This window comes from Cetorhinus maximus, chromosome 9 (genome assembly GCF_964194155.1).
Source record: "Cetorhinus maximus chromosome 9, sCetMax3.hap1.1, whole genome shotgun sequence".
NCBI classification, from domain to species: Eukaryota; Metazoa; Chordata; class Chondrichthyes; order Lamniformes; family Cetorhinidae; genus Cetorhinus; species Cetorhinus maximus.
The window spans coordinates 75,312,114-75,326,520 of NC_135887.1; the positions used below are offsets into that span (position 1 = coordinate 75,312,114).

Genomic DNA, 14,407 nt, shown 5'->3' on the forward strand with positions numbered 1-14,407 from the left:
TCCAAGAATGATGCATGAAGGAAGGACAGTTTAGATGGCAGCAGAATTCCTTTTTAATAAAAATAGACAAGATACACTGTCTGCAGTTCTTACCAACTCTGCTAAAGTAAAACCTCTGGAAATCCTGACACTATACCACCCTGCACACTCCTCCTCTGCTCCACTTCCCTGCCGTCATGTGTCTTGGGACATTTAGTTATACTAATGGCACTTTACCAATGCAAGTTGCTCTTGTAAAGAGATAGAAACAAGAATCACTCTAACTAGGGTAGTTCAAATCAGATGAAACCATAAACCAAAGCTAGATCCCAATGCAAGCGAAAAATTGGGTGAACTATTAATTTGCTCCACAACCTCCCCCAGGATGTGAAATTACCGCATAATGATGTACAAGTAAGATCACTGAGCAGACCTGTGTGTGGGGCTGTGTGGGAGTATTTAGCCAACTCACATGACTCACCTCTTGTTAGAGTCAGAAGATTGTGGATTCAAATTCCACTCCAGAGTGGGATTTGAGCACTAATCCAAACTATCACTCCAATGCTGTACTGAGGGAGCGTCACGCTGTTCGAGAGGCTGTCCTTCGGATTAAATGTTAAACTGAGGCCCCATCTGCCCTCTCAGGTGGATGTAAAAGATTCCCCGGCACTTTTCGAAGAAGAGCAGGGGAGTTATCCCTGGTGTCCTGGCCAATATTCATCCCTCAATCAACATCACTAACCAGATTACCTGGCTGCTATCTCATTGCTGTTTGGAAGGCTTCACTACTGCATCTGGCAACAATGACTACACTTCATGAAAAAAAGTGCTTAATTGACTGCAAAGCATTTTGGGACATCCATAAATCATGATAGACGATATAAGTACAAGTCTTTCTTTCATAGCTGGGGGCTCGTCCTTTTGTTGCTCTCCTCCCAAAATATTGCCATGCTTTTCCATGCTACCTCCCTTAAAGTTTTAAACACTATGGAGAACCTACCTAGTTAACCATGCCTTCAGTCACGCTTTACCTCATCCACCCCAATGTGTTCCAATTCAGTGCCCATTTCCCTTTGAAGTACGATGAGAGATCTTTGTAATTAAATGGAAGATGTTGGTCAGTTTTCAGTGTTGTGACCTGCTCTTCCTGAGCCAGTGCAGCCACCTGGGGATGCTGCATGACACACGTTGTACGTGGTTGTTCAGCAAAGCAGCTCATCCACCTAGTGTCACTCTTTGCTTTTATATTTGCGGCTGTGCCTGAAGCAGTTCATGCAAATATATGTCGCTGTTCTGGACTGATTCTTTCCCCTTTTCTCACAGGAAGGAAGATGGAAGCCCTTTATCATAAAGCCCATTCCCTCTTCACTGATGAAACCGCTGTTGGTGTTTGTCAATCCCAGAAGTGGAGGAAATCAGGTGTGTGGTCCCCCTGCCTTTACAGAACAGGAAGAAACAAGAGTGTGCAGCCCATTCTCGCGCTCTCTCGTCTGCTAATGTGTACCGGGAATGCTGCATCAAAATCCACTCATGTCAAAATAAAAACCAAACGTGCTTAATTGTAAAGAATGCTATTGGCTCAGGCACGGCCACAGGATGGAAAATAGTCGCATACCCAAGGACCTTGAAGCAACTGGCCTGCGACAGTTGGACTCGGTGCCCCTGAAGTCAGGAGAGGTGGGAAAAATAGAAACAACCGGACCCTGGTGTCCTGTGACAATCCTCCCCGACCAATGGGAACATGATGTTCTTGGCAGTTGAGTAGCCTAGGGACACTGGGCTTCTGAACTGACACAAAAAGACTGGGCAAGGTGTGGCAAGCTGCACGTGGAACTAGACCCCAGCACATAGCAGCGAATTTAGGAGAAAAAAGAAGAATGAAGAAACAGGAAGAGAATGTGCCAGGCGAAATGAGGGGATCTGTCCTAACTTTGGGGCTGTAACGCACCTCCAGCTGCTGATTTAGTTTCCTTTTTTTTTTGTATACAGCCTTAATCCCACAACTCGGTTGAGGGCCACAGATCACTCGGTGGTTAATTATGTATTGGAATCTTGATTTGTGGGCCTCACATTCTCTGTGTATGAGAGAAGGATGTTGCTTTTCTGTGTCTGGCCCACTCTCTGGTGTAGACACACCCCCAGCTGCCCGCCCTATAGCAATGTACATCAATAGCCTGGGCTCCCATTCACAGCTTTTGAGGCTGCTCTGCCACGAGGTTAATCCTGGTGGGGCCTCTGGTCCAGATTTGCATTAAAAGGCTGAATCACCACAGACTCTGTACCAGTACTACAGCATGTATTTAACAGTATCTCATCGGGTTAGAGCAGCATAGCCTTCACTGTGTCACTATTAAATTTATTTCATTCTTTTACAGGGAGCAAAGATCATCCAGTCATTCATGTGGTATCTGAACCCGAGACAAGTGTTTGATATGTGTCAGGGAGGTCCCAAGGAGGCGTGAGTACTGAATAGGGACCAATGTTTGAGTCTGATGGAGCTGTGGATATTTTGGTGGGGGGTGTCAAGAGAATAATGGCCCAGATCTCCCAATGGCATGGCGGCAAACATTGAGACACTCGCTGGGGTTGCACATGTGGTGGAAGAATTCATCCGGGTTGGTGTTTTGGTTCAAGCTGGTTTATTGTCAAGACAACTCCTCAGTGCTACTAACTTCCAAGTAGCTTCCACACAAAGTGTTCCAGCTGTTTCTTTTTATTCTATTTAGATGGGATAGTCAATGCCCATCACCTGTTTGACTAGCAATTGGTTTTAACAAGGTGATTGCCATATTAACAGCATGTTGGGACCCAGAGGAAGTCCCACCTTCAACATATGCCTGGTAGTTATCTGGGAATTTAAAACTTCCAATGGGCAGAGATACACTGGCTGACCTCTCTATGGTTTCCTCCGACACTGATCCCATCATTAAACCTAAGCTAGGTTCCCTGTACTTGCCCTGCAATTTACTCCAGGATACTCACGCTGTTAATCACGGGCATGGTAGGACCTGGGTTGAAAGTGATTAACAGCAGAAGCTATATCGGGAATGCCTCAAAATATATTTAAAAGTAAACTTGCTGAAGAACTAACACTCCCCCCTCCGACCCAGTGCCATGGCCTTGCCATTGACCAGAAGATCTGGGCCATTGTTTTGTTAATCAGTAGAGTATAGGGTTGCCAACTGTGATCAAATATATTCCTGGAGGTTTCATCACATGAATTGCCCCCATGATCCAGCCATTTGTTGGCCAACACGTCCAGCCTTGTGATGTGCTGCCTTCCTGCGCCAATTGGAAAGCAAAAAGACTCATTTGCCCAATTGGATGATGCTTGACTGTCAGCCAAGCAGCCCTTTTTTGCCCATTTTTAATATTCCTATATCTGGTAAAGAGGAATGTTCAAAGAAAATGACCCAAAAACCCAAACTTCTTTAATGTCCCTGGTAATTTTTCTCTAGGGTTGCACACAGCAGTGTCAGGGAGATTGATCTTCAGGGTGAACCCTGGAGGTTGGCAACCCTAGCAGAGTATGAGCACATATTGGGTGGCGTCAAGTGTGGGATCTTAAATGGATTATTTTCCCCTCAACTGGGGTCTTGATTTACTTGAGGTTGAGATTCTCTCCCTTTTAACTTTGAAGAGGAGTTATTTGTTCCTTCATCCTTGCATTGCCTGTGGAAAGATGGCAAGCAGTCAGATCTATAGGAGGATCTCGGACAGCAACTCATGGTCACTCTCCCCCGACTTCCTTTCTCTCCCACTCCTGTTGGAGAATGGCTTGCCTTCCACTCGATATTTTCTCCATGCCAGCACAACTGCCTGCATGGCTGGGCAAGGAAGGGGTGTGTAAACCTGTGGCTGTGTCATTTTCTGGCACAAGGTGCTGGTATTCCAGAGCTTGATGGCAAAGTAACACTCCCTCCCCTCTCCCCTCTCTCTGCCCCCCCCAACATCTCAGAAAATAAATCACCAGAGAACAGCAGCATAACCATTTGACACTCTGAATAAAGGGGGATGGCACCTGCATTCCTAGGCACAGATGTGGTTACTGTGACTGAAGGAGCACTGAGATGGTCTTAAAGTGCATCTTTCTTTTTGTTACAAGTGGCACAGGGTGATAGCGTGGTTTACAGTAGGGTTCTTTCCTGTCTGAGACCTGGGTTCAACTCCAGCCTGGAGTGGAGCCAGATGCGCGATACTTCCCTCTGGCTGTTTGCCTGCTTCATGAAATGAGTTTGGGATAGCGTGCACAGTCTGTAACAGATGGAGACCCAACTGCAGCAAAATGAAACCGAATAGTCACTGAAATGGCAGCATTGCTCAGAGTGAACAGCAAGGTGGACTCGTGTGGGGCATTTAAATATCGCACCAGCACAGTGAAGGACAGTATTCTGTGAATAGGGTTAAGGGGACAGAACAAAGGGAACTTTACTCTGTATCTGGCCCACACACTCAGGAATGCTTGACGTTGTCCCTAAAGATAGATAAAAATACATGGTAAATCTGGTGCTGATATCTTGCAGCCTGAAGGCAAAAAATATCATTCAAAAAATGTTCTTTTCTTTGAATAAGTTTTTACCTCCATCCTAGATGGTGTAAAATTTAATTAAAGCTCGCCCTTAGAGATTTTAGTTAAAGAATGATCCACAGTTTCCAGGATTGACTGAAACGTGCTGAAAGATGTCGGGTATTAAGCTGATCGAGTCACAAATATGTGAAGAATCCAACAGAGGTTACGGACTGGAATAATTTTTAACTTTGAGGCAGGGTGAAGGGAAGTTTAACCAAGTACATTCAGGAACAGTTCCCGCAAAGTTAAGGGAAGTGAATATAAGAAATAGGTGCAGGAGTAGGCCATTCGGCCCCTTGAGCCTGCTCTCTCAGTCGATATGATGATCACTGATCTGATTGTGACCTTAAGTCCATTTTCCTGCTGGTCCCCCAGCCAACCCTTGATTCCCTTGCCTCATGCAGCCTTGTGGAAATGATTGAGGAATTTTTTGTTGGGATTCATTCTGAACTTCTTCCGATGGAATCTAGGAGAAATGGCAGCTCCCAGAGGGGTTTGTGCAGAAGGTCTGGACTGAGTTTCCCTCTGTTTTTGCAATTTCTAAACCAAGAATATGAACATATCTCTCTGAAACTATGGAGTTCTATGTTTCTTCTGAATTTGTGTGTGTTTTTTTTGAAAGTTTGTGTTTTGCTCTGTACAGGTTAGAGCTGTACCGAAAGGTTCAGAACTTACGAATTCTGGCTTGTGGAGGTGATGGCACAGTAAGTGTTTTCATTCAATTAGCTCCTCTTTCTTTCTGTCGACTGTGTATTATGCTCTTAAAATGAAAGATGATAATTATTTCCTGGAATTCATTTCAAAACAAAGGTTCCAATTGGTGTTGAGATCAGCAAGCATTGTAATAGTGTGAAAGTCATTCTGCCATGATGTTTTTTTTTCATGCCTTTAAACATTAGGCAGACTATAGCCATCATCTTCAGTACCCACCACACCCACTGTTCCCTGGCCACTGAGTCTTACACCATTCATTATCTCGGGACAAACCAATCTATTCACAACCTTAGTGTTCGACCAATCCCGAGCAGAGATTCTGCCCACATGTCCTCTTCATCTCGAATGCCACCTGCTCTATAATGTTGCCAGCCTGCACCCTCCACCACACACCCAAACTTTCTGTTCTTCCAACATTAGCCTCTTGTGTGCCTTCTCCCCCCCCCCCCCATCCTGGGCCCCATCTCCTGGATGCATTTAGAAGGGGGTCATATAATCTTGTACACAGGGGGCATAGGTTAAGTGGGGATTACTGATGTAGTGGAATACTGCCGGCTGAGCGCTGAGCAACTGTGGGAATACCTGGAAAGCCTTAGATCCTCCTTACATTCAGGATTGTCCTGTCAGAAAACTGATGGACTGCGTTACCCCAGTGAGGTGGGGGAGAAAAATGGCAGCCTGAGAGCACAACACACAAAGCAGCAGCAAATAAGATCACCCAAACCAATTCATCATCCGTTTCTGTGAATCTGGCCTACATGTGACTTCAGACCCACAGAAATGTGGTTGACTCTGAACAAGGGCATGTGATATATTCCAGACCTCTCACTCCAGACACTTAATTACTGACGCCAAAAGCAAACTTAGGCAGGCTGCTTCTCACCTGCAGCAGCAGAAGCCAGATATCAATTCTATTCTTCAAAATTTGCTGACCACACAGCTGTTAAACTGTGTTTACTGAACAATTAGAATCTGTGGCCCTGGAGAGAGACTGAACCTCGCCAACATCAGAATAATACATTGTATAACACTCCTCTTCCTAAATAGTGCACCATCTGATTTACTGGGCTATTTTATGCAATGTAAACATAAGTCACTGATTTGAAAGTTGCCAAGCTGAGTGTCCCAGAATTCCTGGTGTCACAGTGCAGCATGAGAGGGAGCAGGATGGTTAATTAATATGGAAATGTATGGGGAAGCGGCAAGTTGTGACAAGCAGTGCCCATTAGAGGGCAGAATTAGGCTATGCAACCTTGTGGCTGTTTGAAGATGCTGGTTAGATTCGAGAGTGTTCTCTTGAAGTGGACTGTTATTGTGTTAAGCCTTGCATTGCTCAGTGTTAACTACCTTGCACATTTCCACACTCCCATCCCATTTAAAGAGACTGCACCAACTTTTGGTCCCTTTTAAAGAGATTGTCGATTCTCTATTCTATTTAAAGTGGCGATCCCAGCTTGTATCACACATAAAAAGATCCATGTCGGCTTCCATCCCATTTAGAGGGAGTCTGCCAAATCCCCATCCCGTCTGAAGAGAATGAGAGTGGTTGAAGGATTTGACAAGCCTGCAGTGCTGGCACACAGTCCGGTCGTACTGTCTGATCAATGTGATTGAAAGAATTGTGGCTGTATTGCCCAGTCAGAGTCGGGTCAAAACTGGGCAAGGAAACCTCCTCCTGATTACTACCTAGCACCCCCCGATCCCCACCCCCTCAGCTGATGAATCAGTGCTCCTCCATGTTGAACACCTCTTGGAAGAAGCACTGTGTGTGGCAAGGGCACAGAATGCATTCTGGGTGGGGGACTTCAATGTCCATCACCAAGAGTGGCTTGGTAGCACTACTACTGACTGAGCTGGCCAAGTCCTGAAGGACGTGGTTGCTAGACTGGGTCTGTGGTAGATGGTAAGAGAAATGACGAAAGGGAAAAATTTACTTAATTTCGCCCTCACCAATCTACCTGTCGTAGATGCATCTGTCCATGACAGTATTGGTAGGAGTGACCACTGCATAGTTTTTGTGGAGACAATTCCATCTTCACACTGAGGGCACCATCCACCATATTGTGTGGCATTACCACTGTGCTAAATGGGATAGATTCAGAACAGATCTAACAACTCAAAATTGGCCATCCATGAGGCGCTGTGGGCCATCAGCAGCAGCAGCATTCAACCACAACCTGTAATCTCATGGCCTGGCATATTTCCCACTCTAAGATTACCATCAAGCTGGGGGATCGAACCTGGTCTAATGAGGAGTGCTGGAGGGCATGTCAGGAACATCGTCAGGTGTACCTAAAAATGAGGTGTCAACCTGCTGAAGCTACAACACAGGACTACTTGCATGTCAAACAACAGAAGCAGCAAGTGATAGATAGAGTTAAGCCACCCCACAATCACCGGATGAGATCTAAGCTCTGCAGTCCTGCCATATCCAGTTGTGAATGGTGGTGGACAATTAAACGACTAACCAGAGGATTAAGCTCCATGAACATTGGGGAAGATCAGCACCCTGGTGCAAAAGGCAAGGCTGAAGCATTTGTAACCATCTTCAGCCAGAAGTGTCAGGGGATGACCCATCTTGTCCTCCTTCTGAGGTCCCCAGCACCACAGATGCCAGTCTTCATCCAATTTGATTCACTCCATGTGATATCAGGATATAGTTGCAGTAGATACAGCAAAGGCAATTGGCCACGATAACATTCCAGCTCTAGCACTGTTGACTTGTACTCCAGAACTAACCATGCCCCTAGCCAAGTTGTTTGAGTACAGAAACAACACTGGCATCTTCCCAAGGATGTGGAAAATTGCCCAAGGACGTCCTACCTACAAAAAGCAGGACAAATCCAATTTTACCAATTATCATCCAATCAGTCTACTCTCGATCATCAGTAAAGTAATGGAAGGGGTCATCAACAGTGCTATCAGGTGGCACTTGCTTAGCAATAACCTCACTGATGCCCAGTTTGGGTTCTGCCAGGGCCACTCAGCTCTTGACCTCATTACAGCCTTAGTTCAAACATGGACAAAAGAGCTGAACTCCCGAGGTGAGGTGAGAGTGGCTGCCTTTGACATCAAGGCAGCATTTGACCGAGTTTGGAATCAAGGAGCCCTAGCAAAACTGGAGTCAATGGGAATCAGAGGAAAAACTCTCTGTTGGTTGGAGTCATACCTAGCACAAAGGAAAATGGTTGTAATTGTTAGAGGCCAATCATTTCAGCTCCAGGACACCAGTGCAGGAGTTCCTCAGGGTAGTGTCCTAGGCCCAACCATCTTCAGCTGCTTCATCAATGACCATTCTTCCATCACAAGGTCAGAAGTGGGGATGTTCACTGATGATTGCACAATGTTCAGCATCATTCACAACTCCTCAGATACTGGAAGCAGTCCATGTCCAAATGTAGCAAGACCTGAAACAACATTCAGGCTTGGGCTGATAAGTGACAAGTAACATTTACACCACACAAGTCCCAGGTAATGTCCATATCCAACAAGAGAGAATCTAACCATCTCCCATTGACATTCAATGGAATTGCCATTGCTGAATCCAGAACTATCAATACCCTGGGGGTTACCATTGACCAGAAACTAGACCAGCCATATAAGTACTGTGGCTACAAGAGCAGATCAGAGGCTGGAAATCCTGCAGCAAGTAACTCACCCTGTGACTCTCCAAAGACTGAGCAACAAGTCAGGAGTGTGATGGAATGCACTCTTTCCTGGAAGAGCGTAGGTCCAAAAAAACACAAAGAAAAACATAGAAAAAAAGAAGCAGGAGTAGGTCATTTGGCCCTTTGAGTCTGCTCCGCCATTCAGTATGATCATAGCTGGCCCTCCACCTCAACACTATACTCCTGCTCTCACCCCATACCCCTTGACAACTTTATATTCTAGAAATCTATCTGTTCCCTTCTTAAATATATTCAGTGACTTGGCCTCCACAGCCCTCTGTGGTAGAGAATTCCACAGGTTCACCACCCTCTGAGCGAAGAAATTTCTCCTCATCTCAGTCCTAAATGGCCGACCCCCTATCCTGAGATTGTGACCCCTTGTTCTAGACCCCCCCCCAGCCAGAGGAAACATCATCCCTGCATCCAGTCTGTCCAACCCTGTCAGAATTTTGTTTCAATGAGACCCCTCTCATTCCTCTAAACTCCAGTGAATACAGGTCTAGTCAACCCAATCTCTCCTCATACATCAATCCAGCCATCCCAGGAGTCAGTCTGGTGAACCTTCACTGCACTCCCTGTATGGCAAGTATATCCTTTCTTAGATATTCCATCTCATTTCTATATTTCTTAGTTCTGATGAAGAACCATACGGACTCAAAACATTAACTGTGTTCCTCTCCACAGATGCTGTCAGACTTGCTAAGTTTTTCCAGCTATGTTTGTTTTTGTTTCAGATATCCTTTCTTAGATAAGGAGACCAAAACTGCGCACAATACCCCTGGTGTGGTCTCACCAAGGCCCTGTACAGCTGCAGTAAGACATCCTTGCTCCTTTACTCAAATTCTCTGGCAATGAAGGCCAACATACCATTTGACTTCTTAACAGCTTGATGCACCTGCATGCTTGCTTTCACTCAAGACTTCATCCAGGATAAAATTGTCCTCTTGATTGCCATAAAATCTAAAACCTTAAACGTTCACTCCTTCTACCATCAGGGCCCTGTGGCTGCAGGGTGCACCATCTACAAGATGCACTGCAACAATTCACCAAGGTTTTATTGACAGCATCTTGGAAACCCATAGCCTCTAACCTGTACATGGTCAAGGCGCATGGGGAACCCCACCACCTGCAATTTCCTCTCCAAGTCACATATACCATGCTGACTTGGAAATATATTGAATATATTGCAGTTGCTGCACAGCCACTGGGTTAAAATCCAGGAGCTCCCTCCCTAACAGCACAATGGGAGTACTTTCACCACATGGCCTGCAGCGATTCAAGAAGGCTGCTCACCACCACCTTCTCAAGGGCAACTAGGGATGAGCAATAAATGCTGGTCAGTTCATGAACGAATTTAAAAGAAAACATGTTGCTACTAAATGGCCAGTTTGATTCAATTGATTGGTGGAACTCGAGGGGCTGAATGACCTCATCCTCTTCCTCTGTTTCTAATTACAAAACACATTTTAAAAAAATTCCACCAACAACTGGATCACTTCATAAAAGTTTTAATGGTCAAAACTTGTATGCACGCAGAGTGTCTTTTTAATACTTTAGTTAATTTAATGCTGTTCCTGTACTATTTGTGGACTAACTGGCAATCACATTCTGATGTTCAGAGTCAGTAGGGCAGAAGATACAAAATGAACTCCCAGGAATGAGTCTTCCTGCTGGGAACCTGCTTGTAGAAGATCAGCTCCATTTTGTTGTTCAATCTTCACTGATGTCGAGGTTTGGCTTCCACGTCAAGTAAAGAATGGTTCAAATGTTGACTAATTCAATTTGGGGATTGTGACTTTAACCTTCAATGGAGAGTTTACAGATTTTACAACTGATTTAATTAATGTGGCTCTGCAAATGTGGCAGACGTTCTTCATATAACCAGTTAGAAGAATGTTTTGCCACTTCACATTTCTTTTTCTTGGTAGGTGGGATGGATTCTGTCCATTTTGGATCAATTGCAACTGAATCCCCAGCCTCCTGTGGCAGTACTTCCTCTGGGAACAGGAAATGACCTTGCAAGGACCTTGAACTGGGGTGGGGTAAGTGAGTTGAAGTCGCATGGAGAATGAATGACTTTATTTTACTGCTTTGCAGTCCATGGTGGGATCCATTATTGCTGGAAATGGTTGTCCTCTGGAATCTATTTGCAGTAGCACCCAGTCTAGGCTAAAGGTGTAGTAATAAGTCAGTCACTAAGAGGTCCTGTGCCATCACCGGATCTGATTACAGGAGTCCACCAGGGCCCCATATTGGTGCACCACATGGTAACTCCTGTACCCTGGGGTGCAGAAGACCACCATAGATGGGGCAACAGAGAGTCTCATTAGGCCCTGGCTGAGAATGAGAAGGGGTGGGACTGCAAAAAGAGAGAAGGAAAGATATTTGCTTCTTTCCAATGGTGTTGCAAATGTGCATTTTATTGGCTGGTGTGATGGAGAACAACAGTCTGGAAATCATCTTGGGTGGTAGTTGAAACGGCTGATATTAAATCAGCCACAGCCATTAACTCCTCCTAATATTCCCTTGAATTGAAGTTGCTGGAACAGAACATCAGGTGAATTGTACATTGGGTGGGACACAGAAGTGGCACCAATGTGATGACGCTGATTTACAGAACCACTTAATAAGTGGCTACTCCAGCATTTCAGAGATATAATTAGGAACTTAGTCCAGACTAATTTAAGATTAACTCTCAGAAACTTTAATATGTTAAGAATCACCTCAAGCATTGAGGTGATTTTTCTGAATTAAGTTTTGAGGTGACCAATTCTGAAGGAAGAAGCACTTTATTGGGAACTAGGGTTGGGGTGAGGTGTTTGGGGGGTGATCCTAATTTATTTTAACCCCGATCCATTTCTGTCCTGGATTCAGGGGTACACAGATGAGCCAGTTTCCAAGATCCTATCCCATGTGGAAGATGGGAACATTGTGCAGCTGGACCGGTGGAACCTGTACGTGGAGAGAAATACGAGTGCTGTCCCAGACGAGCGTGATGAAACCGCAGCTGAAAAGGTCCGTGTACGAGGGCCTCGGCCTGTTAAACAGTTTACCATCGCGTGCCATTGGGTGATTGGAAATTCCAGAGAACCGCAGTGCTTTCCCTTGTGTCATCAGCTGTTTAGAGCCTTTGTGACAGGACAGATGGCTTTCCAGTGACAGGGCATCTTGTTGACTACTGCAGTGCATGCCCACCTGCTCCGCTAGGAAGAAGGTCTTGTTCCAGGAGGCTATAGATGTCAGCGGTGACCCTCCATGAGAGCCTGAGCCTCGTGAGGCACTGGCGTTCAGACATGTTGATCATCTACCTGTAGACCCTGTGTTGGGGGTCTCGCCTCATTCCGGATGCATCGCAGTGTACATTTCCTCTGCCCTGTGGAGGGGTATGTGGCTGAGGAGAAGGCAGCTGTTGCTCCTTTGCTGCTGGAGCTGTTTGGTATTGATGCTGCTTCTGCTCTTGCCCCTCAGCTGAGATGCAGAGTGGAGCTACATAAGCTGCTCCTATGCCATGGTGAAGACTGGCAGCACGGAAGTGAAATGCTGGACACAAGTGCAGTACCTTCCAAGTAGTTATCAATCACCTGTCACTTAGTGACAGCACTGTCTGGGAGAAGAAATTCTTTGAACAGCAGACTCTCCATGGTCATGGCTGGAGCTCTTCCATTTCACCTATCAAAGCCTTCCCGGTTTGTCAGTTTCACTGAAGAAGCTGTGCACTCACTTCGGTAACCCTGGCGAGTTTCTGCCAGGCCAGGGAAACAGAATTGAGGGTTAAAAATCTTAATTGGCTTTTTAATAACCTTAATAACAGATCTAATGGGGTCTCCTGGTCATCTTCAATCCTGTCCTGCAGCAATCCCGCCGCCGTGCTGCTCTTTCTACTTGTTTCTCACTTGCTGGTTCCCTCTCCTGACTCTCTCCCAAACCCCTCACACCCTCCCTCTAGCCACCCCTCCAATCCCTTCGCTGCCCCTCTCCTGAGCCCTTGCTCACAATGAGGGGCAGCAAGTGAGGGGATTGGAAGAGGGAAGTGGTGAGCAGGAAGGAGTGAGGGGGTCAGGAGAGGGGAGTGGTGAGTAAGGGATTGAGGGGATCAGGAGAATGAAGCAGTGAGCAGGAGGGTTTGAGGGAGTTGGGAGTGGGAAGGGAGTGAGTGGGAGGGAACAAGGGGTTTGGGAGTGGCAAACGGTGAGCAGGAAGGAGCGAGAGGTTCAGGAGTGGGAACGGGTGAATGTGAGGTAGTGAAGGGGCCAGGTGTCGGAAACAGCAAGTTTGAGGGAGCGAGGGGTTTGGGAGAGGGAAGTGCCGAGTGGGAGAGATTGGGGTGAGTGGGAGAGGGAAGCAGTGAGCGGGAGGGTGCGAGGGGTTTGGGAGAGGGAAGCAGTGAGCAAAAAGGTGGTGTGTTTAAAAAGCAAACTGATTATATGTAGTTACAATGCAGTTCTGCACACAGTAACTGTGTTAAGCCAATAATCGAGGCAGCATTACTCATGAAGTTCCATTATTTACAAACAGTGTTAAAATGAATTTGCACAATGAGAATGTGTTTCAAACAGGAGATAGCTGAACTAAAACGTATGGTCTTATCACATTTCTATTTGTGGAAGCTTGCTGTGCAGCCTGTTTTGAAGCAGATTGAAGGACCAGTGGCTGTTTTAGCCGTGCAGAACCTGACCATGCTGTTTAGCCTGCCTGGATGGCTTCTTGAAAACATTTATTGCTAAGCTCTAGTTAATGGTAGTTGGTAGGTTGAGGCTGGCATCAATGCATAAGCAGGAAATTAATACATAGAATGTATGGCACAGAAACAGATCTTTTGGCCCATGTCAATGTTATGCTGCACACAAGCTACCAGCTAGAAGGACAAAGGCAGCAGATAGATAGGAACACCACCGCCTGAAAGTTCCCCTCTAAGCCACTCACCATCCTGAGTTGGAAATATATCGCCGTTCCTTCACTGTCGCTGGGTCAAAATCCTGGAACTCCCTCCCTAACAGCACTGTGAGGGTACCTACACCACATGGACTGCAGCGGTTCAAGAAGGCAGCTCACCATCACCTTCTCAAGGGCAATTGGGATGGGCAATAAAAATGCTGGCCCAGCCTTTGAAGCCCACACCCCATGAATGAAAAAAATAGTTCACTAAGATCATGGCTGATCTTCTACCTCATCTCCACCTTCTAACACTATCCCAATATCCCTTAACCCCATTAGTATTCAAAAACCTATCACGATACCTCAAATATACTCGATGACTGAGCACCCAAAACCTGCTGGGATAGAGAATACCAATGATTCACAGCCCTTGAGTGAAGACATTTCTTCTTCTTTCAGTTCTAAATGGTTGACACCTTATTGAGGTACTGTGAGCCCTAGTTCTAGACTCCCCAGCCAGGGGCAATATCCTCTCGGCATCTTCCCTGTCACGCCCCTTAAGAATTTTACATATTTCAAAGAAATCAGCTTTTCTTTCTTC

At 45.8% G+C, this 14,407-nt stretch overlaps 1 protein-coding gene across 10 annotated transcripts in view; it reads left to right on the top strand.

Annotated features, from left to right (window-relative positions):
• dgkza (diacylglycerol kinase, zeta a) overlaps positions 1–14,407 on the top strand; it is a 562,825-nt gene that overhangs the window by 345,541 nt on the left and 202,877 nt on the right. For all 10 annotated transcript variants that reach the window (XR_013577554.1, XM_078548888.1, XM_078548889.1 and 7 more), the window contains 5 exons: positions 1,303–1,398; positions 2,355–2,437; positions 5,193–5,253; positions 10,860–10,973; positions 11,806–11,946. Coding sequence is in view for 9 of the 10 variants with exons in the window: in XM_078548888.1 (XP_078405014.1) it covers positions 1,303–1,398; positions 2,355–2,437; positions 5,193–5,253; positions 10,860–10,973; positions 11,806–11,946 (495 nt within the window). In the remaining variant the exon portion in view is untranslated. The remainder of the gene's footprint in view (positions 1–1,302; positions 1,399–2,354; positions 2,438–5,192; positions 5,254–10,859; positions 10,974–11,805; positions 11,947–14,407) is intronic.